The 25,450-nt window shown below is 35.2% G+C and overlaps 7 protein-coding genes across 7 annotated transcripts in view; 3 read left to right on the top strand and 4 right to left on the bottom strand.

Moving 5' to 3' along the window:
- The window catches only part of PCOAH_00047960 (KIR protein), a gene marked incomplete at both ends in the record, with an annotated part of 28,629 nt that extends 24,769 nt beyond the window's left edge, over positions 1–3,860 (bottom strand). Inside the window, 2 exons of the mRNA XM_020061579.1 lie at positions 2,902–3,666; positions 3,843–3,860. Of these exons, the coding sequence (XP_019917365.1) occupies positions 2,902–3,666; positions 3,843–3,860 (783 nt within the window). The remainder of the gene's footprint in view (positions 1–2,901; positions 3,667–3,842) is intronic.
- A 1,585-nt stretch (positions 3,861–5,445) lies between these two features.
- Positions 5,446–6,615, bottom strand: PCOAH_00047980 (KIR protein; the record flags this gene model as incomplete). Its single annotated transcript, XM_020061581.1, has 2 exons — positions 5,446–6,381; positions 6,574–6,615. 2 exons carry the CDS (start codon positions 6,613–6,615, stop codon positions 5,446–5,448), a joined length of 978 nt encoding a protein of 325 aa, XP_019917108.1.
- A 3,731-nt stretch (positions 6,616–10,346) lies between these two features.
- PCOAH_00047990 (KIR protein) lies at positions 10,347–12,474 on the top strand (the record flags this gene model as incomplete). Its single annotated transcript, XM_020061582.1, has 3 exons — positions 10,347–10,358; positions 10,493–11,152; positions 11,299–12,474. 3 exons carry the CDS (start codon positions 10,347–10,349, stop codon positions 12,472–12,474), a joined length of 1,848 nt encoding a protein of 615 aa, XP_019917212.1.
- A 1,916-nt stretch (positions 12,475–14,390) lies between these two features.
- PCOAH_00048000 (SICA antigen) lies at positions 14,391–17,212 on the top strand (the record flags this gene model as incomplete). The annotated part of the gene is made up of 6 exons (XM_020061583.1): positions 14,391–14,619; positions 14,901–14,992; positions 15,135–15,708; positions 15,924–16,820; positions 16,996–17,043; positions 17,208–17,212. 6 exons carry the CDS (start codon positions 14,391–14,393, stop codon positions 17,210–17,212), a joined length of 1,845 nt encoding a protein of 614 aa, XP_019917314.1.
- Positions 17,213–17,784: 572 nt separating this feature from the next.
- On the top strand, positions 17,785–18,524 carry PCOAH_00048010 (SICA antigen; the record flags this gene model as incomplete). Its single annotated transcript, XM_020061584.1, has 2 exons — positions 17,785–17,829; positions 18,177–18,524. The coding sequence occupies 2 exons, from the start codon at positions 17,785–17,787 to the stop codon at positions 18,522–18,524; spliced, it is 393 nt and encodes a 130-aa protein (XP_019917419.1).
- A 720-nt stretch (positions 18,525–19,244) lies between these two features.
- PCOAH_00048020 (KIR-like protein) lies at positions 19,245–20,937 on the bottom strand (the record flags this gene model as incomplete). The annotated part of the gene is made up of 3 exons (XM_020061585.1): positions 19,245–19,568; positions 19,888–20,721; positions 20,920–20,937. 3 exons carry the CDS (start codon positions 20,935–20,937, stop codon positions 19,245–19,247), a joined length of 1,176 nt encoding a protein of 391 aa, XP_019917155.1.
- Positions 20,938–22,675: 1,738 nt separating this feature from the next.
- PCOAH_00048030 (KIR protein) lies at positions 22,676–24,384 on the bottom strand (the record flags this gene model as incomplete). Its single annotated transcript, XM_020061586.1, has 3 exons — positions 22,676–22,957; positions 23,185–24,072; positions 24,352–24,384. The coding sequence occupies 3 exons, from the start codon at positions 24,382–24,384 to the stop codon at positions 22,676–22,678; spliced, it is 1,203 nt and encodes a 400-aa protein (XP_019917256.1).
- Positions 24,385–25,450: the final 1,066 nt, after the last annotated feature.

Here is a 25,450-nt window from a genome sequence, read left to right on the forward strand (position 1 = left end):
ATAAATACACAATAGACTGTGTAATGTACATATGTGGCTCCATATATATATAACATATGTTATATATACATATATGTACAAGTTCATATATATATGAACATATATATAGCACATATGCATGTATACATACATATTTTCCACCGTAACAACATTCCTTCCTTCCCGCACCCCTCCACAATTTTCAGTACGGTCTCTTACCTTCCTGGATAAGTAACTACCTGGGAGGAGTAGGAAGAAACAACAGCAACTACCCCACAAGCAGAAGAAAAAGAGCGACAGCAATGGGACGTCACCACTTTGACGACAATTTAACAGAAACTTCTTCTGCAGACGTTTCAACTGTAGCTTCCACCACAATAGCAGATTCGTCATCAACAACAGATGATCATTCTACCATATATGATAAGTCACACAGAGAAAGGAGAAGGACAAATAGTACACGTCAGAGGCAGAAAAATATTAGTTACTATCCCACGTAATGTCCCTTTCCTTTAGGAATTATAATGACCATGCTCAGTTTGTATACAGTTTATATATATACAGTTTGTGTGTACACTGTGTGTGTATTGTGTGTACAAATGTGTATGTGTTCCACATTGTGATGTGTGTTCCACATTGTGTGGTGTGTGTACTTGTTATCAACATTAATTATGAATAACATGCAAATGTGTGTATAGTGTACGTTATCAACATCAATAAGTATGCAAATATGTTAACTATTATGTTAATTTATGTAAATGAAGGAAACAAATATAAAACATTTTAAACCTCCCATTGAGTACAATATGGAAACACCATAAATAATCGATCTGACAAATACATAAAATCACAATATAACATCAAAAGTTGCTCATTAGAATGAGGAATAATTAGAATTTACCCCCTTAGTTTTCAAACCTTCTGACGTGCTATGTTGGTTGTTTGCAATTCTTTTTGCTTGAGACATTTTTGTATTTTTAGCTCTTCTATAATACATTTTTTTGCTTTATTTGAATAGCAAAACGCTAATAACACACATAAATAAATGAACCCCATAATTAGATAACACGCAGTTTGGAATACTAACATATTACTTGGGTTAGTGAGGGAAGGAGTGGGAGGTAATAAATGTACAACGTAAGGTACAGTAAGCAGGACGATTGGATAGGAAAGTATAATAACCAATAAAAGAATTACTAGTACTTTATTTTTGATCTTACAACATTTTAATTTGTCATGGAATTCTTTGAATTTGCTTTTCACACTACTATTATTCTTTGCTCCCTTCCTTCTGTGTTTTGACTGTCCTGAATTAACATTAGAGTGTATTTTCTGGAGCATTGAACCTAACATGGTGTTCCTTAGAGGGCCATGCGTGCGACTACCAAATAGTTTATTGTGTTGTTGTGTTCTTACATCACTTTCACCACTTAACGACACGATGGTACTTCCATCTGATGAGTCATATGAGCTCGAACCTGCCTGGTTCCATGGGGTTGCCCGTACTGCTACCTAAAGAAAGTAAAAAAAAAAAAAGAAAGGTACAAAGGTGTGAGTTCAAAATTTGCATAACACACATATAAGTATTATTGTACAAAATGAAAGAAGGAGGAAGGAAGGAAGGAAGGGGGAAAGGCGGAAGGTTTTCCCTTCCCTTTCCCCTCCCTTAAACCTTCCTTCTTTTATTTTTATTAAAAGAAGAAAAGAAGTTAATCATAATGAAAATGTGTGCGTCACAAATTTCAACAAATTTAATAGTTGTTGTTATTAACATACATGGTGATGGTGGTTAGGATATTGCCATGAGTGAAGTAGGAAGGAAAGAAATATAAAAATTTTAACAGAGCGCGTCATTTTTTTATTATTCTTTTATTATTTTCAAGTATGACAAATTTATTTTCTGAAGATGTCGAAACAACGTTCTTTCTTTCTTTTCTTTTTTTTTGTTTTTTTTTTTTGGCTGTTTCGCTGTTCTTTCTTTATGTATAAGAGTGGATTGTATATGATGATTGTTTTTTTTTTGAGTCCATATAGAATTCTAATGAATACATTTGCTCCTTTGTGTATTTGATTCACTGTTTTCACTTTAGCAGTGTGTGAAATTGTAACTTTAATAAACTTTTTTACTTTCTAAACTTAAAATTAATTAGAATGTCAACAATAATAACAGTATACATATATATGTAGAACTTATGTAATAATGCAAAATAACGAAGAAATATTTTATTTTAGCACATAATTATGTTGCAAAAAAAATTAATTAAACTAGGTCAGCATTCTACAAGGAGAGTGACCCACACTACCCATTTATATGTCGTATTTCTTCTAACGGTGTACAGTAGGAACAAATTATTCATATTTTGAGCATTAGAAATTATATATATACACTAAAAAAAATTTATTTTATTTTATTTTAGATATAAAGGGTGAATAAGAACTGCTTAAAGGAATGAGTTATATTTTTTTTTTAGCGGACACTCAAAAGGAAGGGAAGGGGAAGGGAAAAGTTTTTTCATGTAGGATGGTAACCTACATTCTTCCGGTGATGATGACTTGGTGCAGTATTTATCCCTCTCCTAACAGGTTTAGTAGTATATGGAGCAGAGTACACCGTACTAGCATCTCCCACTGTGGAAGTGCCCTCTGCTGTGGTTGAATATAATGTGGAAGTGTCCGCTGTTAAATTGTCAAAGTTGCGTCTGGTGGCAGATGTTCTTTTCCTTCTGCTGTTGTTGCTGTTTTTATTGCTTCCACCAAAGAAGTTTTGTATGCCGGAAGGTAAAAGATTATACTACGATAAGAAAGAGGGACGAACTATGTACTTATATATATATATGTGCACATATATATATGTACATATATATTTATATGCATATGTGTATGTACATATGCATGTATATATAGGTCTATTATAATTATTACCTTATATAAAAATAGAGCAGCTAATGCAGGTAGTCCTACTGCTCCTAAGATGGAAGAGATGGCAGCGGCGGCGGCTGTAGTATTTGTTTTAGGTGCAAACTTTAATTCTAAGTGGATGTCCCTATAAATTTTACTACTCCCTGAAGATTCCTCTGACGCGTTTTTTAATGTTAGTGGGTTCTGCTCATTGCTTACATCATAGGTATTTTTGAACCACGAACAATATGTAGTCGTTTTATTTTTGCCATTGCAATCAGTAAGTACAGCTTGAAATGCTTCAACAACTTCCTTCAGATGTTGGTAATACCCCTCATCACATGAACGCCCATTCCCCTCAAACTGTTGCTTTATAGTTGGATAATCGTAAGGAAAGTCATGTACTTTTTTTCTTTTCATGAAGAAGTCCCAGCTAATGTTATCAGTGGACCTAAAGGTACACTTATTCCCAACATTCAACTTCTCTAATGCATTGTAAACATTATACATATGTTCATGGAATGAATCCCCTTCTTGATCCTTAGGTATTTTACTTCCTATGTAATAATATAGGAAGTTACAACGTTCACTGTATAATGGCTTTCCCGTGTCCATTCTTGCTATATAACACCACGCCCCTATAAGGTCCTCTGCATAACCCGTAAGCCGCATATTCTTTTCCAGCTGATCCTTTACTCCTTCCACGGAAGTTTTACCTTTGCAGGAATCCTTGGTTTCTATAAATTTACTGTAAAATTGTTCATTGGAAGGTAATTTGTACCAATCTCTCTGCTATAAGTAGGAAATCAGTGGAATATATATATATACATACATATACATACATACATATATATATATATAAGTATATGTGTGTTCCTTCTTCTCATTAAACTACGCATGAAACATTGTATGAATTAATATTTGTACACACATTCCAAATTTTGAAAGGAGGAAAAGAGGCTTACCCCTAATGGTTTCGCCATTATTATTGTATATTTCTATATATAAAGCATTTATTTATGATCATGCTGTTCCTTCATCATATATAAACGTACGCCAAAAATTTTCTGCTCATTATATGATGATTATGAACGCACATATAGAACGTTTATTCATCCAAGAATAAACATCCTCTAGTTTTCAAGTAATAGGATTCTATTAAATATATATATGCATCAACGCATTATACGTATAATGTGGAGAAAATCTTAACGAATTTTAGCAGGGCAGAGAAATAGGTAAGAAGAGATAGACCCAAATCAAATTTTTTATCATACACACACATTCTCCCCTCTCCAATACATTTCATATATATTATTATATCTTCTAAATGGGATTGTTGAAAATATTGTACCATTATTATTATTAATATTATTATTGTTTATATATACATGTGCACGCGCACGGACCGCTTCTTCTTTTTCTTCTTCTCAGCAACTGCTGCTGCTGCTTCTGATTTCCTATCCATATATATATATACACATGTATATAGGCATATACATGTGTATATGTATATGCAATAAAAATATATATATCATAATAATAATAATAATGTGATTTGTCCCTTCTTTTGGGGTAAAAGAAAATTTTCCATGCATATATATGTATATGTACCATCTACTTACTTTTTTATATTTTACCGTTACTTAGAGCAAGGTGATAAAAAATTTATTAGCATAAATAGTACAGTTTTCTTTATATATATATACATAGTACATCTTTCCCCCCTTTTTTTTTTTTCATGTACATTTATGATGATTTAGTAATAAGAATTTGTTCATTTCAGCTTTTTTTGCCCTTTTATGATACGTATTTTACAAATGATTCATCCATGTTGTATGTACACATTATATGTTACCTCTGATTTACCATCCCTATGCCATTTAGCCTGTATTATATTTTTCATATACATTAACATCTCCTTTCTTTTTTCCTCCTTTTTTTAGTTCTTTTTTCCCTTCCTTTTTTATTTCGTCTAATAAAAAAAAAAATTTTAACTATAGATAATATATGTCATTTTAAATAATATATATATATATATATGTGTATTTTTACACAATTGTATTATTTCACTTTACACAACATCATGCATATATAAGAATGTATTATATGTGCTCCCTCTATGCACTTTTGTTGGCACAGTAAGGATGGGACGGGGGGGGGGAAGTTATATGTTAAGTACAACTCCTGAGAAAGAAAAATTACATACGAACATGTGTTACATTTCACATACGTTGATAAGCTATATTCTTCCGGTGATGAGCTGGTGCAGTATTTGTCCCTCTTCTAACAGGTTTAGTAGTATATGGGGCAGAAGAATATACTGTGCTAGCATCTCCCACTGTGGAAGTGCCCTCTTCTGTGGTTGAATATAATGTGGATGTGTCCGTTGTTAAATTGTCGAAGTTTTGCCTGGTGGCAGATGTTCTTTTCCTTCTACTGTTGTTGCTGTTGGTTCTTCGACCAAAGAAGTCTTGTATGCCGGAAGGTAAAAGATTATACTAAATGAAGGAAAGAACATATACACATGGGAACTGTATATATATATATACATATGCGTATATATACTTATATATATATATTCAAGAAAAAAATTTTCTTTTCTTCTTTTTCTTTTCTTTTTTTTTTTAAATTTACCTTATATAGAAGGGCAGCAATGGCAGGTATTCCAATTAGTGTGCCTATTGTGGAAGATACGATTGGGCCTGCGCCCACTGCAGACCCCCCCTCCCCTCCTCCCATAGAAGAAACGTGGTTTACTTGAAAATCTGTAGCTTGTAATGTAGTTTGTGGTTCAGTTACTTCTTGACACTGCAATTTCTGCAGTTCCTCCTTCGTGCAGTAAGGTCCAGCTGCTCCCTCCGTGCTTCCCGCTGCTTGAAGGGGGCCACAATAGGAACCACTCTTCTGTGGTCCCCTTTCCCCACAATCTGCGGCTATTGCTTCGCATGCTTTAGTAATGGCCTGTAGATGTTTGTGATAGGTTGTGTCACAAGTCTTTGTACCACCACCACTACCACCATTCCTTAACTGTGATTGTAAGGTTTGGTAGTCCTTGGAGAAGTCGAAATGTATTTTCACTTGGGGAAAAAATTCTTCGTCACTAATTTTGTCGTTTACATTTTTACACCCCTCCTTCCTTTCTGCAGTAGTAGGAGAAGAAGAAACACTCTCAAATGCTCCGTAGATCTTTTTCATAATGTCCAAAGGGGATGGAACCTTCAATTTGTTCTTTAATAGATCCCATAACCAATAATAAAAATATTCACAACGTCCCGCATAGGGGGTGCTCGATCCTGACCCCGCCTGAAATGCACTGCACCATGCTTTTACAATTTTTTCTACTTCGCTCTGAAGATGAGGGTGATCAGTTAGTGCGTCCTTCAATTTAGTGATCGTATTGTTCGGATCAATTCCATTAGTATTACATCCATTATAGCCATTATAGCCTTGGTCGAATGCAGCATATGTTTTTTTTGAAAGTAGGCCCTTCAAATCATCCTCCTATAAAAATGGAATTTAGTGAAAAATGAAAAGGGAACATGTACATTGTGTAGAAATGGAATGTTGTTAATGTGTACTTCTTACACTTTTGAACTTATTGTAACATAGTTAATGTATTATATGCACACACGCATTATTGGAATGATTCAATTATTCCTTTGAACAAAGGATGAGGTGTTTTTTTTTTTTTACCGTTAGTTCAGGCTGTGCTGGTTTTGACGGTTCTGGTGACATGGTTTATGTATACATATTTTTCTATGTGTGTGTGGATGTATATGATGGAATTTATGCCTAGAGGTATGTTTTTTTTTTTTTTTTATAATAGGTATTGTTCATATTTTTCAAGGAACGAAGCCACATTATACATGTGTGTATGAGAATATTATACGCAGTTAGAATATAACATAAACGAATATATTAAAATAGCAAAATAATACAATGGGAAAAGGCAAGTATAAGGGGGATGGGAACGATAATTCAAATTCTTTCCATATATACATACCTCCTGCTTTTATTTTATTATGGGGGTTCCACCCTTTTTTTTAGATGATTCTATTGGTAATATTCTACTATTACTATATATGGTTCACTCCCCCTTACTCTTAGTTATTACATATTGGAACATTTTTCACACTGCGGGAAAAAAACTTCCCTATCGAATATTATTCATTTGCCATTTTTTATTTCTGAAGGAAGGATTATAAGGAAATCGTTAATACATGCACGTATTGTATAATTCAAACAGAAAAAGAGAAGCACATTTTTGTCCCTTCCCTTTCCTACCAGCTCTGTGTACATATATTGTTCAATATGTAATAAATGAAGCATACATTTATAAAATATTTAATGATATGAACTTATGAATGAAGTGAATAATTAATGATGATAGGAAGGAAATATATAATGCGAATAAGTGACAATCATTATGTACCACAGGGGTAAAAAAAGAGAAAAAAAGAATAAAAAAAGAAAGGAAGAAAAAAAACAAAGAAGAAAAAAAATTCCCTGATGTTCAAACATATATTTCTATAAGAATAAGGAACAGAACACACACACACGCCTATCTCCTTCCTTTCTTCCTTCATTTCTTCCTTCTTTTCTTTATTCTTTCTTTTCTTTTCTTTTTTTGAACCGTAATACTTATATATACTCCAGATGAATTATGAACGTATTCACCTTTTTCTTTTTTTTTTAGGTAAGTGCTTTAGGCACATATGACTCCTCAGATGGAAGTGATTCAAGCAGTGGAGGACCATCATCATCAACAAGTGGTGAATCTAATACAAGAACAACGTTGCACGGAAGTCCATTTTCTCATAAAGGTTATAATGAAGACGACCCCCCCTTTAAAAGCACCTTCCCAAATGGAACAAATTCAAATTTTGATTCAAGTTTTGATTCAAAAGTAGATTTAACACATTTGCCACATGTAAGAAAGAGCAAAAAAGATAGAAGTGTTAAGGAGAAATGTCGAACAATTTGTAGGAAAGTGTTTCATGATTGTCGTCGAGGAATGAAACATAGAACCTTACTACTAATTACATTGGTTATTTTGGGCCTTAGTTTTTTCATTCCGTGTTATACATGCATAAATATAGGAGACCTTATTGATGAACCCTTAAAATTTTTGGAACTAGCAAAAACGATAAAAAGAGAAGGGACATTATTTCAAGGATCTGGACAGGCTCGGGTTATAGTACTTGCAGTTGGTACTATCATAGGACTCATTGCAATAGGTGCTTTACTTGGATTCTACTACTGTAGAGCTCGAAGGAAATATATCCAACGTTCCAAATACAAAAGTCACAAATTATAATTTATAACTTACACAACTTATAAGTTGCAAAGTTGTAAAATTTGGAAATGTGGAACACTTGTCTTTTTCTCCCTCATGGCCCCCCCCATATATTTTTCTATATTATATATATTTTTTTTTGCCCCAAACTTTTTGTGCACATTTTTCCACATTTATTCTTCAAACACCTTAAAAACTATGTGTATATAGTTTTTTTTTTCCGTATGGATGATTAATTCCTCCTCCCACATATATGTAGGGGGGGGATTGATTGTGTCCAATCCATACCACTTCAATCCATACAAGTTCCATCCACAGCAGTTCAATCCATATGCCACTTCAATCCATACACCAGTTCAATGTATACACCAGTCTTATACATGTTGGTATGGATAGGCTATGGATAGGCTACACTGAGCACCGACACTTCCTGTGAAAGGAAGGGAAATTTTTCGTTCATTAATAGGTGTGTTTGGATAGTGGTGAATGGTAGGCCCACTATCACTATACGTATCGCACATTATTATCTAACCCCATCATGTAGTGCACGACTCCGTATGGAATGAGAAAAGAAGGAAAGAAGGAAAAGAAGGAAGGAAAGGGTGTCTAAGGAAGGAAGGAAAGGGTGTCTAAGGAAGGAAGGAAATGAAAGGTCTAAGGAGGTGTAAGGAAGGATATAATGAGGAGTAAAGTAGGTCTAATGAGGAAAGAAGGAAATGAAAGGTCTAAGGAGGTGTAAGGAAGGGCCTAAGGAAGGAAAGGAAGGGGTCTAAGAAGGAAAGAATGTCTAAGGAAGGAAGGAAGGAAGTGCTCTAAGTAGCAGGAAGGAATGGTCTAAGGAGTGTCTAAGGAAGGAAGGGAAGGAAAGGGGTGTCTAAGGAGGAGGAAATAAAAGAAGGGGTTAAGGAAAGAGGAAGAATCTAAGGAGGAAAGAAAAGGAAGGTTTAAGAAAAAAGGAAGGAATAAGAAGGAAAGAAGGAATGAAGGAAAATAGGAAAGAACGAAAGAAAAAGAAAATAAGGAAAGAATGATCAATAAGGAATAAAGAATGATCAATAATGGAGAAAAATAAAAGAAAAAGGGAAAAAAGAAAATAAATATAAAATAAAATGAAAGGGAAGCTTACTTTAATATATATGTGCACAAAGAATATAATCTACATTAGCAAAAAACAGAAGGGAGTTATGTAGCTCCTATAATGTAAAATGTATATTTTATATATATAACCTAAGTTAGTCCAACCATATTACACCTACGAAAAGGAATCGAAAAAAAGAACAATAAAAAAATTAGAAAAAAAAAAAGAATAACAATAAAATTATTACTGCTAAATAAACATGAATGGAAGGAAGGGGAAGGAATCAAAAATTTGAAGAAAAATATTTCTATTATGGGTGTATGTTTACACATACCTTCCTTTTTACATATATAGTTAATGCAATAATATGTATTAGTTTATTTTTTTTTGGTCTTTTGGCTTATTTTTTACTGTTTCCATATTCTTCATGGCATATCTATGAAAATATAATTTTCTGAGAGAGAGAAAAAAAAAAAAAAGGAAGTAAATATTCCTCATATATAAACAGTGTATACGCATACTTATACTCTACTGGATAGTTCATTTGAATAACAATAAATATATGAATATTAATATAACACATATAAAAACTTTCGTCAAGAGAGATGAATTGTGCACCGTTCCTGTATATGCGCAATAATAAGAACGTATAAGGAATAATATAATATTGCTAATAATCACCCATAATCCAATAATGTAAGAATAAAATATATAAAAAAGTAAAGGTGTATAAGAGAAAAAAAAAAAAAAAAAAAGAAATTTTGTAATTACATCTTCCTCTTCCCCCAATTTTTATACTTATATTCCAATATACTTATTCTTACATTTTCTTTTTCCCCTCAAATTATATATATGTGCACATAATCATAATGATCTTAATGTACACATATGTAGGTACATTGTATTATTACCATTTAAAAATTGAAGTATATTATATAGGGGAAAAGTATAAAAATTTTCGATATTTCTCTATTAGTTAAAAATTCCCTATGGGAAGCAGGCAGAACCCTTGTATGCATATTCCATGCGAATATATGAAAAGAACATTTTAAACATCACTTTATTAGGTACGAAGGATATATAACTAAAACAATGGTAAGAGTAGTACATTTCATTTCCTCTATTAAAAAAATGCATATAGAGTGATATGTGTATATATAATGATCGCCGTATCACACAATAGGGCGGGTGCATGCGGGTATATATGCGCATACGTATTTTACTAATTATACTTGTAGGGTAATGGTGCGATTAGTTTACCATCAAATCGGGTATATGACGAGTTTAATGGGGGATCCCATGGGTGCGGTCTCTATGGTTCATCCGCAGCAACGGGGAAAAATGCATTGGAGAAAGCATTAACAAGTTATTCCGATATTAAGAGTAATGCAGAGAAGATTGCAAATGCATGGTGCTATGTGTCCGGAATGAACTCAAATAATCCACTCTATAATGATCGTTGCTATTTCTTTTATTATTGGTTGGGGGACATAGTACGGAAAGAGAAGAAGGGCACAACTAATTTTAAGGATGTTATGGACACAATATATAGTACACTGAGCACATGGGTCCCTAATGTACATTGTATAAATATGTACCCGGACACGGCGAAGCAGCATTTCAAGCATATGAAGCAAATGTTCGACTATTATTACGACTTCAGTACTATATGCGCATTAGTACAGCAGGATCAGTCAAATTATACTAAGTACTCCAACTACGTAAAGGGAGTTTTTGAAGCATATAATAGTATGAATACGTATTGTGCGAGCAGGGGTTTGGGTAAACAGTACTGTAAGGATAATGCAAGTACACTTAATACCAGGGGAAGTCCCGAGGAGTTCGAGGCAAAATGCGAATCGGAACATGGACTGAAACCTATATCCCTGGCAGAAATAGTAGGACCACGGATAATTATGTTCATTTTCAAAGTGGATATTTTAATAATACGCACATAGTGTTGCATGCATAATATAATGAATATAGGTGTGGGTACACATGAGCCGATCTATGTTTCATTCCTTGTTCAATTCTATATTTTCAGGAAGGGGACCCAAATGAATTGCCCTCAGAAAATGTATATGCCTTATTTAAGGAAGACAACACCTGTACCACATGGACCACTCGGGGGCGAGGATGTAACCAGAGTGTAAAGGCTGCAGTGCAAAATGGATTAAGGAGCTTCAATATGGAAGACGAGAACTTAGCTGGTGAAATTGTGAGGAACCATTATCGTGCATGTAATGGGAAGAAGAAATTGGACGGCACCCCATCCTATTACGATCCCTGTTATTTTTTATACTTTTGGATTGGTGACCAAATAAAGGACAAATTGAACAGTCATGAACTGAGCACAGTCATGCAAACAATTTATGGAAATTTGGCAAGTGTGTCATGCACTAATAATTGTAGAAACACATATTCTCAAATGGACAAATCTATATTCGACCAGAGAAAATTAATATTTGATTACTCCTATAATTCTAGTATTATAAATAATGACTCAGAAGATAATAAGTATTTATGTAATTCAGAATGTACCACATATTTAGACCAACTTAAGGGAGCATATTCGAGTGTGCAAAGTAGTTGTAGTGAAACAACTGGGGCGGATATATTTTGTAATGAATTTAAAGAGGAATATAAGAGCAACTTTGATGAAAGTGGGACACCGAAATTGCAATGCCAGGCAACACCAAAGAAACCGTCTGCTGGAGATGACTCCGACTTAGGAGACGCCGTGGTCGATGGTGGTGTTCCAGGGGTAGGTGTTGCCCCAGGGGTAGGAGTTGCACCGGGAGTAGGAGTTGCACCAGGAGTAGGAGTTGCACCAGGAGTAGGAGTTGCACCAGGAGTAGGAGTTGCACCAGGAGTAGGAGTTGCTCCAGGAGTTGGGGTTGCACCAGGGGTTGATGTTTCTCCAGGACTTGGAGTTACACCAGGTGGTAGCGGTGGTGATGGTATCGTCCCTGGTCCTGTGTCTGGCGCATTAGCTGCAATAGGATTACCTGCCTTAGCATACTTTTTTTACAAGTATAAATCACACCTCTTCCTCTCTTCCTTCATTAAGGGGAATAACTCCTCTTCTGGAGGAAGCAGAAGTAAAAGGTCCCTTAGGAGAGAATTTAATGATTTTGAGGAGGAGGACGACGACAATTCTTCTACAAAATATTCGTCAGAATATTCAATTCCATATACCTCATCATCATCGTCTAGATGAAGAAAGATGGGTTGTAAGGAGTGGTAGTAGGCTGGAAGGAAGGTTGTTAGGGTGGTGGTACGTGGATGGAAGGGTTGTTAGTGGTGTTAGGGTGGTTGGTGGAAGGAAGCTTCTTAGGTGGGTTGTGGTAGGTTCATCGAAGGTGCAAGGAATATTGTGAGGTGGGTGTAAGGACGAAGGGAATTGTGCAGGATGGTGCACTTAGGGGTGGTAAGTGGAAGGAAAGGTTGTTAGGTTGGTAGTTGGTGGAATGTTGTTAGGGGAAGGAAGGGTTGTTAGCGGTGTTAGTTGGATGTTGGAAGGATGGTTGTTAGGTGTGGTGGTAGGTGGGTTGTTAGGGGTGGTAGAAGTAATGTTATAAGGGTGGTTGTAGGTGGGTGTTAGGGGTAAAAGGAATGTTGTCAGGTGGTATGGTAGGTTGTGTTGGACGTGGAAGGAAGGTTGTAAGGGACTGTTAGAATGGAAAGTTGTTATGGGTGGTAGGTGGAAGGAAGGGGAGTTAGAAGTAAGGAGGTTCTAAGCAAGGTCTAAAGAACGGTCTAAGGACGGAAGGAAGGAATGGTCTAAGGAGGAAAAGAAGCAAGAAAGGAAAAAGAAGGAATAAGAAGGAAAGAAAGGAAAGAAGGATTAAGAAGGAATAAGAAGGAAAAGAAGGAAAGAAGGGATAAGGAAAGAAAGAAGGAATAAGAAGAAAAGAGTGAAAGAACGAAACAAGGAAAAAAGAAAGGAAGGAAGGTTGTGTTAGGGGTTGTTCGTGGAAGTAAGATTGCTAAGTGTGTTAGGTTTGTTGTTAGGTGGGAGGGTGGTCGAAGGAAGGTTACTTTTTTTAAGGAGAAAAAAAAAAAAAAAAAAAAAAAAAAAAAGGAAAAAGAAAAAGAAAAGGAAAAAGGAAGGAAGGAAGCATGTTGGGGGAAGTGTGCAGCGGGGTGCAGATTTGGGTGTTAGGGGTGGAAGGAAGGGGTGTTAGTTTGTTGAGAGTGGTAGAATGAAGTGGTGTAAGGATGTAGAGGTAGGGTGTAAGGGTATTAGAGAGAAAGATTTTGGGGGGGTTAGAATGATGTTGTTAGGTGTGGTAAAGAGGAGGATCCCTTTCTTTAGGGAGGGGTACACCCGAAGGGTGTATAAAAAAAAAAAGAAGAAAAGAAAAAAAAAAGGTTTAGGTAAGAAAAAGAAGGTTTATGTTAAAGAGGATGATTTAAAAAGAAAAAAAAATAGCTGTAAAGGAGGAAGTTTTAAGGAAGAAAAGAAGAAAAAAAATTTAAGTTGTAATGAAGAATGTATGTTGAAGGTGTGCAGAGGGGTGCAGGTATGCATTTTAGGGTGAAGGGAACGTTGCTCTTTTTTTTTTTTAAAGAAGAAAGAATAAAAAATATATAAAAAAGAAAAAGAAAAAAAGAAGAAAACAAAAAACAAAGAAAACAAAAAAAAAAAAAAAAAAAAAAAGTAAGGAAGGAAGGAAGCGAGGAAAGTGTGCAGGGAGGTGTACTTAGGTGTAGTATGTGGGTGGAAGGTGTAAAGAAGGAAGGTGGTGTTAGATTTGTTATGGGGTGGAAGGATGATTCTTAGGGTGGAGGGAGGAAGGGAAGGTTGTGTTAGGTGGTTGGTGGAAGGATGGTACTTCCTTAGGGAAGGAATGTTGTTAGGGATTTTGGGGGTGGTAGGTGGTTGGAAGGGGTCTTAGGCGCGGAAGGAAGGTTGCTTCCTCTTCCTTTAGGAAGAAGAAAAAAAAAAAAAAAAAAAAAAAAGAAGGAAAAAAAAAAGTATTCTCACAGGAACAGGACGTAAAGTATGAATGTATGCGTACGTTTTGTTGTACACACTATGTGTAGATACTTAGTGAAATACTATTTTCCATTTAGTAAGTAACGATTCCATTCATTCAATAAATAGTGGTGGTGTGATAAAAAATGGTAAAAATGGGTCCGCCGAAGACGAGTGTATTTGAACAGCAACCTACGAAGGTAGACGAGGAAGAGGAACATGTTGCTGGAAGTGGTGATCCTCGTGCAGCAGATGATTCAGCAAACAGAGGAACAAACAATGAAGCTAACAAAGTTCGTGGACGTCGGAAGAGAGAAGTTCTATGGTCTCTTAAGCCAGGAGTGGAGGATGTAATAGTAACGTATATTCCAAAGGAAGGGTATGGTTACGATTACTTATATATGTATTTACATATGTATATATGTGCTTTATAAAGTAGTTGTGCGAAAAAAAAAAAAAAAAAAGTGAGAGAGATAAAATACTCTCCTATTCTTTTTTTCCCCGTCCTTCTTATAGGCAAGGTAAAGATGGTTTAATTCTGGAATTCAATGGAAGGGGGACCTCAACCACCCCTACCACCAAGCATCTACCACCATTTTACCATTCTTCCATTACCTTAGTACTATTTATTCCTACCTCCCACTTTTATTCCCCTTTTCTTACAGATGTTACTTGTAAAGACAGTAGGTTACAGAACAGCTTAAAGACTGTTATCGACAACTGGAATAAGGACAAGGGAAATCCACAAAAGGATTGGGTAAGGATTGTTATTATTTATTAAAATTAGAGGCAGCACAAAATGGACATAAAGTAATGTATATTATTGAAACGAAGAATGAATGAACTTTTCGTGTAGGTATTAAATATATGTACATGTTCTATCTTTCTTCTGCTGATAGGGTCAAGTGTGGAGTGAAATCGAGAATAGGGTCGAGCTACTCTCTAACTACATATCTACCAATAAAGCAACTATGGAAGAAACCCATTGTAAAGCCCCTAATGGAAAAGACAGCAGCAGCAACACCACCTCATGGACAGAAGCTGATACTAAAGCTTGTATGCTCATCACTGCCGGATTAAAGCATATTTACGAAATTAAAGAGGATTCAAATGATAAGCAGGGAGGCGACTTAGCCAAGAAGAATAATAGAACATTTAAACAGACTGCAGCCTGCCTCATATTAAATGAACTCATAAGGAAAATGAAGGACAAGGCTAATTCTTGTACCCAGAGGATAAGCATACAGGCAGGCATAAACCATGCCTTCAGTAAAAGTGCAGAAATTAGGAAAGAAACTCCGTGTAATGGTGATTCTGACTGTTTTGAATGCACACAGCAGGATTATTCATCCTGTAAAATGGGCAATGAACAAGTGAGCAAGAAGTTAAAGGACAAAATGGACAAGGACAACAAAATGAAAGAAGCACTGGAAGACATCTATCCACCTTCCAACCCCTCCAGCTCCAAAACAGGTAATACAAAAACCAAAACAACAAAAAAAAAACAAAAAAAAAAAAAAAAAAAAAAAAAGAACCCCGAAAGAGAAGGAGAAGGAAAGGAAGGGAAAGGAGAGGGAGAAAGAGAAGGAAAAGTGAAGGAACAACCTTCCTTCCACCAACCGCCACCCAACTAACGACGTTCCTTCCTTCCACTAAACACCCCTAACACAATCTTCCTTTCTTTACAGCCACTCTTGGGGAATGGTTCACACGTTTTTCGAACAATGCAACAGAAAAAGACGAAAATAATTATGAAGAACTAAAACTTCTTTTAATATTATGTGACGAGATGAAGAGTACCCTTGGTGATGATATGGAAAAGTATAAGGATTTCTGTAATATTATGATGAAAAACATAATGCTGACGACAGGCATTGAAAAGCAATATAAAAACAAAGAACAGAATCAGGGGCAGGGACAAATGCCATGTGCGAAGAAAGTGAAAGATATCCCACTATGTAACCTGTTAAAAGCATGGATGTGGTATATGCACTGGTTTTGTGTTCCTACTAAGGTTATAGAATATGTTCTTCAGGGGGCGAATGATGTAAGGACGTATTTCATGAAGCAAGGTGGGAAGTATGTAGACTGCATTTATGATGCTGCATTTAAGATTCCTACAGACGACAAAAGGTATAGGGTAGGTGAAGCGGATGAACTATTTGGCACAAGTTTGTTGCATACTAAGATAAGAGAAGCAACTAACGAGAAAAAATTGTGTGAAGACGGTAAATGGCAATATCGGGACCGTGCTCCGGAGGGTTCAATCAAACCACGAGCGGAGGAAGAGGAGGAGGAAAAAATTATCAGTGATGATTACAACTCAAATAAATTCAAAGAAATTGTTGAGCAACTTGAGGAAGGAATAAAACAGGAGGAAGAGGAAGAAAAGAAAAAGGCAAAAATTTCAGAGTCTGTAGAACCAACATCACCATCCACCTCCCCCACCGTCTCCGACACGACTGCTGAGGAGAGTGTAGAGGTGGTAGAAGAAGACCCACCTCGAGAAGAACATCTTCCTGAGAAGGAGAAGGAGAAGGAGAAGGAAGAAGACGAGGAAGAGGAGGAAGAAGAGAACGACCTAAGTAAAGGCAAAAAAAAATTTCAAGCACTTCAACAATTTTGCACCTTACACATGCATGTAACACCTTCCTGCTCATTACTTCCTACCACAGTTCAAATTACACAATTTGGCAAACCACACCTCCTATGATCCCACTGAAACCAACCTTCCTTTATTATTTTTTACTCAATTCTTAGATACAAAGGCCTCTGAGCAACAAGACATACAAGACACCCAGGGCGAGAGTAAGGAAGAAGCAACCCACGAAGTTAAACCAACTTCTGAGGACGCCAACACGGATCCCTCTTCTTCTAACAGTATTTCATCATCAGGAACAGAACAATTACGGGAAGGTGGACAGGGAAAGGTTGCCCCAGCAACACCTCTTCCTTCCGCGCGCACTGACAAGATTGACCTCCCTACATCATACCTTCCTTTAATTCCTTCGGTGACTGGTATCCTTGTTATGAGCTATCTCCTTTGGAAGGTAAGAAAAAAAAAAAAAAAGAGGAAAAAAAAAGTTGGAAAAAAAAAGGACGAAAAAAAAAGTTGGAAAAAAAAAGAAGGAAAAAAAATTTGGAAAAAAAAAGAAGGAAAAAAAAGAAAAGGAAAAAAAAAAAGGAAAAAAGAAGGAAGGAAAAAAAAAAGGAAAAAAGAAGGAAGGAAAAAAAAAGAAGGAAAAAAGAAGTAAGCAAAGAAAGAAAAAAGAATAGAAAAGAAGGAATAAGAAGGAAAGAAGGAAAGAAAGAAAAAAGAATAGAAAAGAAGGAATAAGAAGGAAAGAACGAATAAGAAGGAAAGAAGGAATAAGAAGGAAAGAAGGAATAAGAAGGAAAGAAAGAAAAAAGAATAGAAAAGAAGAAATAAGAAGGAAAGAAAGAATGAAGAGAGAAGGTGTACATAAATAAAAGAAAAAATATATAATGTATTCATTGGAATAGAGAAAATAAAAGGAGGAAAGAATTTTAAGAAGGATATAAAAAGAAATGAAAAAAAAAAAAAAAATTAAGTTGAATGAATCAGTGTGGGATGTATAGGATTTCACATTTAGGGTGCGAGATTTATCAGTTAAGCTGCGGGATGTAACATTTAGGGTGTTTGTAGGATTTCTCATTTTAGGGGTGTGTATGTGTAGGATTTCGCAATTTATGGGTGTGTTTGCGTAGGATTACGCATTTTAGGGATGTCTGTGTAGGATTTCGCATTTTAGGGAGTGTGTGTGTAGGATTTCGCATTTTAGGGTGTGTGTGTGTAGGATTTCGCACTTTAGTGTTTGAAGTAGTAATTACTGTTGCGTGTGAACAAACATTTCGCACCCCCTATTAAAGAAACATTTTTTCTCTTTCTTTCTTTTTTTTTTTTTTTTTTTTTTGTTCAGTACTTTGGAATGCTTCGCAAGACAAGAAAACGTTACGGAAGAGCACGTCATGTACGTCGTTCACTTCCCTTAGAACAGCAGATTGTTGACCATGTGGACCAGGATGATGGTCCACATGAATATACCTTAGTAAAGGAACGAAAACCTTGTTCTACGCCAAGAGGAAGGAGGAAAAAACGTGCTGTTGGTCGCGGTGTCGGTCGTCGTGGTGTACGTCGCCGCATGATTATTGATATTCATTTAGAAGTCTTAGAGGAATGTCAAAAGGGGGACATGCAATCGACGAAGGAGGACTTCCTTAAAATTATTGTAGAAGAATTTATGGGAAGCGAATTCATAAAGGGATAAAATGTTCCAAAGGAACAAGTTCCAAGTGCAGATTGCGGATTTAGGGAAGGAAGAGTTTGTTCCTAAAGAAGGTGTTACTAAGGAACAGGTTCAACCTTCTGATTCCGGGTTTAGGGAGGAAGACTTTGTTCCTAAGAATCAGGTTTTATGTTCAGATTCCGGGTTTTAGGGTGTAGTAAATACATTTTGTTTTTGTTTTTTTTGTTTTGTATGAAAGTGTTTACATATTCATGTGTGCCTGATATAAGTGGATGTGAAAAAAAAAAAATTTTTTTTCACTTAATTTTGATTTGTTTGGGATAATTTTTTTTTATTGATGAATTAAGAAATGCTTATTCATTCTGTTATAAAAATTTTGACTTCATAATTTTCTTCTCTTCCTTTTTTTTAAATAAAAACACTTTTTCGAAAGGAAGTTAGTACTTTTTTTTATTTTTTGTTCCGCGCTCCTTTCTGGTACTATTCTTTCCTTATGTGCTTATATAAAAAAACACATGGAAGTAAGAAAAGAATGAAATATGAAGAATAGGAATAAAAAAAAAAATAAAGGAACGGCAAAGAAGGAATAAAAAAAGAAGGAAAGAAGGAAGGAAAGAAAAGGAAGGAACGGAAGGAAGAAAAAAAGGGAAGGAGGAAAGAATGTGTTGGGGGCATTCTGCTTTCGCACTGTACGAACTATGCGCGGTTACCCTTGTCATTTGACGGACGTTCTTATCCTGCTTACATGCGACTGTAACCTACATTGTTCCGGTGATGACCTGGTGTATTATGATTATTTGTTCCTGCTCCTGCCCTTCTATTCCTTGTAGCCTGCCCTGTAGACGGTCCTGTGGTAGACCGTCTTGTGTACGCAGTAGGAGAACGTAGTGTGGTGGAATTATCTGTTGTGGAGTCACCTATTGTTGAGTTATCTGTGGAATATTCAGTGAAAGTCTCTTCCGCAGAAACATCAAAGTTCCGTCCAATTGTTCTTTTTTTTCTGTTTCTTCCGCTCCTTCCATTTCCAGAAGTGTGGTTACCAAACCAAGAGGACCATGGTTTATACTGAAAGAAAAGAAGGAAGGTTGTTAGTGGTGGAAGGTTGTTAGGTTGTAGGTAGGTTGTTAGATGGTAGGGCGGTAGGGTGGTAGGTGTGTTGTTAGATTGTAGGTGGGTAGGTGGGTTGTTAGGGCTGTTATGTTTCTAAGGTAGGTTGTTAGGGTGATGGTAGGTGGAAGGATGGTTGTTAGGCGTAGTTGGTGGAAGGAAGGTTGTTAGGCGTAGTTGGTGGAAGGAAGGTTGTTAGGCGTAGTTGGTGGAAGGAAGGAAATACTGTTACTTATATTATATCACTTTTAATTGTAATGGTAATTGTATTTTATACCTTATATAGTACGTAAGGAACTACCGTTAAACCTAAGGTGCCGAGTATAGAAGAAATACTTGCTTTGGTGGTGGCAGAACGTACGTTTTCTTTGAGGGCTTCTATATTTGGATCCTGGAAAGTGCATGCCGTATCGTCATCTTTTGGTTGTGGAACGTGTGGTTTACAGTTCATTCCTTTTAGAGTCACCCTACAGTAAACTCCATGTTCCGTCGGGAAATCTTCACAATATTGCTTATCTTTTGTTTTGCCGTCCTCTTTTTCGCAATATGTGGTCACTTTAGTACATGCTTTCAATATGTCGCCCTTATAATTGGGCCAATATTGTCCACAATCACGCGAACCTCCGTATACATAATCCCTTATTTCATTATAATTACTGGAGAAATCGAATACTTTTTTATCCTGTGCGAAAGTGGTTCCGTCCATTTGTTGGGGGCAATTAAGCTTACATTCCTGTCCTCCACGTCCATTATCACTTTCAGTAGTACATTTATCCTTTATTACATCGCAAACCGATTTCAGGCAGCCTGCAAACTTGTCGCTCCCTTCTGTTGCACTTTTCAGTTCATTCCATATTTGTTCTCCTACCCAGTAGTAGAGAAAATGCCAACGGTCTTTATAGTGTGGATACCCCTCGTACGGTTTCATGTTGGACACAAAACAGTAGGCTCCTTGAATCTTGTGAATTATATTTGCAATTGCATTGTTACAACATTTAGTCAACTTGCTCGTTATACTGTTTTCGCTCTCATCTTCACAGTCGCGGACGTTGCTTCTCCCAAGTGGACCATAGAAATATACATGTGCAGGTAAGTCCTCTTCATTCAGCGGCTATAAATATGAACAATTGACGAAAGAAGGAAGAGGAGTGTAGAATATATACATAAGTAGGTGTTTTCATATATTCCTATATTTCAATTATATACCGCAATAGGTTTAGCGTGCACTACATGTATGTGAAAATGCTAAACAAGTAAAAAGGAAACATGTAATTTTTTTTCCTTCCTTCTTTTTTTTTCTTCCTCTTACGTTTGTTGATGTTGACATGGTTTATGTATGCGTATATTTCCTTATATAGGTTCTTATATGTGTATAATATAACATCTTCTTTTAAGGATGTTGTTCATATATGTTCATGTCGAACAAATATTTGAAATGTTCCACATGTTCTATGTTAATTATAGGTGTGAATATTGGGAATTTTGGGACTTTTTATTTTTCTTTTCTTCTTTTTTTAAGCAAAGAAACATATTCCCTTAGTTCCTGGTGCAATGGTAACATATTTTAAGTACATATATATATATATCAGGATTATTGTATGTGCACATATATAATTTAAAGGCAGAAATGTGAACAAATATGTAGGAATGGCAGAATAAGGGACAGAACAAGGGTAGGAGGAATCTTTAATTCCGCATACTTCATTCCTTATGCATGGACCTATTATATTGTTAGGATTTATTGTTCAATTGTAGTGTGCTTATTTGTCCAATTATTGTAAGTTCTTATGCAACACGAACACTGACACTACTATTTATTTTATTCGTCCATTACATATATAAGATTGCAATTTTCTTTCCTTAGGTGAAAATTTTCAGTTGTGTACAACGAACTTCCATTTTAGTTTTATTTAAAAGAATGGATTATTAAAAAAAAAAATTATTAATAATTATTAAGGAATTATTATTAATTATTAGTAATTATTACTAACTATTAATAATTATTAGTAATTACCAATAATTAATAATAATTTATTAATATATGTATGTAATGAACAGTTCAACATGCACGCAGTACTTCACCTTCCCTTTTTTCCTTTATGCATGTGTACATATACTGTTCAATATGTAATAAATAAAGCATACATTTATGAAATATTTAATGATAGGAAGAAATAATATAGTGGGAATATGTTCCATCCATTGTATGAAGAGAAGGAAAGGAAAGGAATTTACGTATGTTTATGATAAAAATTCGTAATATACACCCTCACCCATTCAATTATTTATGATCGTGCAGCTATTATAGTAAATTCCCTTTTTTTTTATTTTTTTCTCACAAAAAAAAAATAATTTCTACAAAACTCATTCATATGCATGTGGAATATGTGCACATATTATATATGTTACCTCAGCTACGCCACTCTCTTCCATCGCCCATCCTTTCCTTCTATATTTTGTGCACATATATATATTAAAGTATTCCTTCCTTCCCCCTTCCATTTTTATTTTATTCCATTTTATTTTATTTTTATTTTATTTCATTTTATTTTATTCTTTATTTTTCTTTCTTTATGCGCATAATGTAAATACCTTATCCCTATATATATATTTGAAAATATTACATTCAACCAATGAACTGAGTTTTTGCTCATCCTTGGTCTTCTAACCCATCCGAGGTTCTACACCTTCTTCCTCTCTTTCTTCCCCTTTTTGAATACTTATTATATTTCATACATTAGAACATCCTTTCTATCTTTTTTTTTTTTTTTTTACAGTGTATATTTATACTACACATTTAAAAAATTAGTACGATATTATTCCCTTTTTTTTTTTTTATTTTTTTTTTTTGGGGTGTTAAGTTTCAAAAGGGTTAAATAAGAAGAGAAGACGAAAGGAAGGGAAATGAAGAAAATAAAAAAAAAGGAACGTTATTTTTAGTCTTCATGCTTTATAAACTTTGCGCTTACTTGTGCTCCCTCTGGGGGGGGGTATATTACATTTAATATTACATGTGATGTTCCATGTGATGTTCACATGTGACGTTCTACATACAATAGAACATATTACATGTTGTGATAACTAATATTCGTCTTTCTTTGTCTTTGTTGTTGATGTCCTTTTCTATTGTTTGTTCTTCTTCTATTGGATGGCGGCGCTGAGTATTCTGTTATGGAATCGGTTATTGTGGAACTGTCCACTGTAGAAGAAGTTTCTTCTGTTGTTGTTAAGGTATCGTCGTCGTCAACTGAAGACTTGTTAAAATGTCGTTCCACTGGACTCCCTCTTTTTCTTTTGTTCCTTTCCTTAGGGAAGGTGCCATCTATTCCAGAGAATAAATTGGTATACTAAGACAGAAAAGGGAGTGGAAAGAGGGGGTGTGAGGGTGGAAGGAATATGTACATATACATGTAGACATATATACACATATATATAAGTACATATATGTCCATATGTACGTATATATATACACATATGTATATATATATATAACTATATATATTCATGGATATAACATATATATATGTATGCATATATATATGTAGTGGTTTTGGTGGTAATTATAATTATGTACTTTATATAAGAGGAAAACAGCCGCTGGTAGACCGAGTGCGGCAAGTGTGGAAGAAACTATGGGGGCAATGCTCCTGCTGCTTTCAGCAGCACCCTCCACCTCTGGTGATGCTGGTGATAGGTGGGATGACGTTTCTTTCGGCACTGTAGCAACTTTGGAAGACAACACTTCCAAGCAGGAAAGGAGATTTTTCTCATCCCCTTCATCGTCAGATGGTGGAAGGTCCTGTTCAGACGCTGCTTTGGACTTCAAGTCTTCCGGTTTTGGGATAGTACCATTCTGGAACTTCTTATTCCAGAATTCTTTACAGAAGTCATCATTATTAGTTGGACAATTTGCTTGCACTCTTCCATAAGCATCTTGAGCATCTTTCAAATACTCTCCATAGGCTGTACTACAGGGGGCGTCATTCTCCATTAGTTGTTTCCATATAGTTCTATAATCGTAATAATAATCGAATACTTTTTTTCTCCGTTGGAGGAAGCCCCCGTCATTAGTATTGTCAATAGTTCCATAACTACATGGACCGTTGTTGCCTCCTAATTTAGTGTATATTTGTTGCATAATAGTTGGAAGTGAAGTATTCCATCCACTCAATTTACCATGCAGTTGGTCTCCTAACCAAAAATAAAAAAAGTCACACAGCACCCCCACCTTACAAGGTGGATTTTCTGTACTAACCTTAGATAAAAGACACCATGCACCCGCTATTAGCTCTAAAGAAACTGTACTATATGCCCCCATCCTTAAATTATCCCCTAAAATTTCTTCTATTCCTTGTATCCAGGTGCTGATGTTATCACATTGATGATGTTTGCCATTCTTCTGTTCGAATGCTGCGTACACTTTTCTGGACGGTAATGTATTCACATTACAGTAATTCTGATCCTATGAATATGAGAAGGGTAATGTATATGTATGTACTTCCATACAGGTTCCTTCTATTGTATATTGTGCACATAAAATGCTATATGGACACCACATACATATACATTTTAATATACACCTATTTTTTTTTTTTTTTTTTTTTTAATGAGGAAAAAATAAATAAATGAAAAGGGGGAGGGGTTATTACTTTTTTCACCATGGTTTAATTGTGTACATTGATTTTGTATATGTGGAATATGAATTTATATTAGAATGTGTTCATATATTCATGCAGAATACATATATGCACGATAATTTTGTCTGTTCCTTCATTTTGAATTGTTATGAAATTTTTATTCCCCTCCATTAATAATACATATTGTTTAATTTTTCACCAGATACAATATACAATACATATGTATCCGAATCAGTATACACATATATGTAAAGAAAAAAGTAGAAATAATTAGGGTGAGAATAAAAAAAAAAAAAAAAATGTACAGAGAGCATAGTCCTTTATATACATTCCTTTATTCATGTACCCCTATGATATTAGAGTAGTTTGTATAGGGGTTATTCATAATATATGATTATGTTATATTATTATTTATTTATACCTCATGCGCGTTCTAATTATTACATATGTACAAAGGAGCGGAATATTTTTCCCTAACATGCAATTTCAGCGTGTATTATTAATTTAGCGTGTACTATGAATTTACATTATACTGCTATTATTAAATGGATTATGAAGGAGAATTTTTTCCTTAACGTACATATTGTTGAGCCTCTATATATAGGGGAAATATATTTTTTTCTTCCCTTCTATACACATGTGCCTGTATTTATTCGCTTCCTCCCTGTGGAGCATGAATTTATAAAATGAAGGAATAAGAAGGAAGTAGGATATAATACAGAAGGAAGTGTGTGTTCATGGTAATTAAGGAAAAAGAAAGGAAAAGAAGAGAAAAAAGAAAAAAGAAGAGAGAAAAAAAAGCAAAATAGTGTAAAATAGAAAAGAAAAAAATATTTCATTTCATTTCCTTACACACTCTATGAATTCTGTGTGTGAACTGTGCGGACTTTGTGTGCGGTGATCATTTATAATTATTGTTCCTTCCGTGGGGAGCATCGTGTGCATTTAATGATGTGTTCTATACATTTAATGATGTGTGACGTGTTCTACATGGCATGGTAACGTACGTTGTTCTTTCTTCGTTGATGTTGATGTTGCTGCTGCCTACTATTATTCGTTCCTCTGTTCGCTCTGTTGGAGGTAGCTCGTCCATTGTACTCAGTAAAATTTCCAACAGAGCCTATGGTTGAAGGTGCTATTGTGGTGGAAGCTACTGTAGAGTCATCGCTTGTGTATGTCGTTAATGTGTCGCCCTCTGTTAGA

The sequence above is a fragment of the Plasmodium coatneyi genome, chromosome 13 (genome assembly GCF_001680005.1).
Source record: "Plasmodium coatneyi strain Hackeri chromosome 13, complete sequence".
Lineage (NCBI taxonomy): Eukaryota > Apicomplexa > Aconoidasida > Haemosporida > Plasmodiidae > Plasmodium > Plasmodium coatneyi.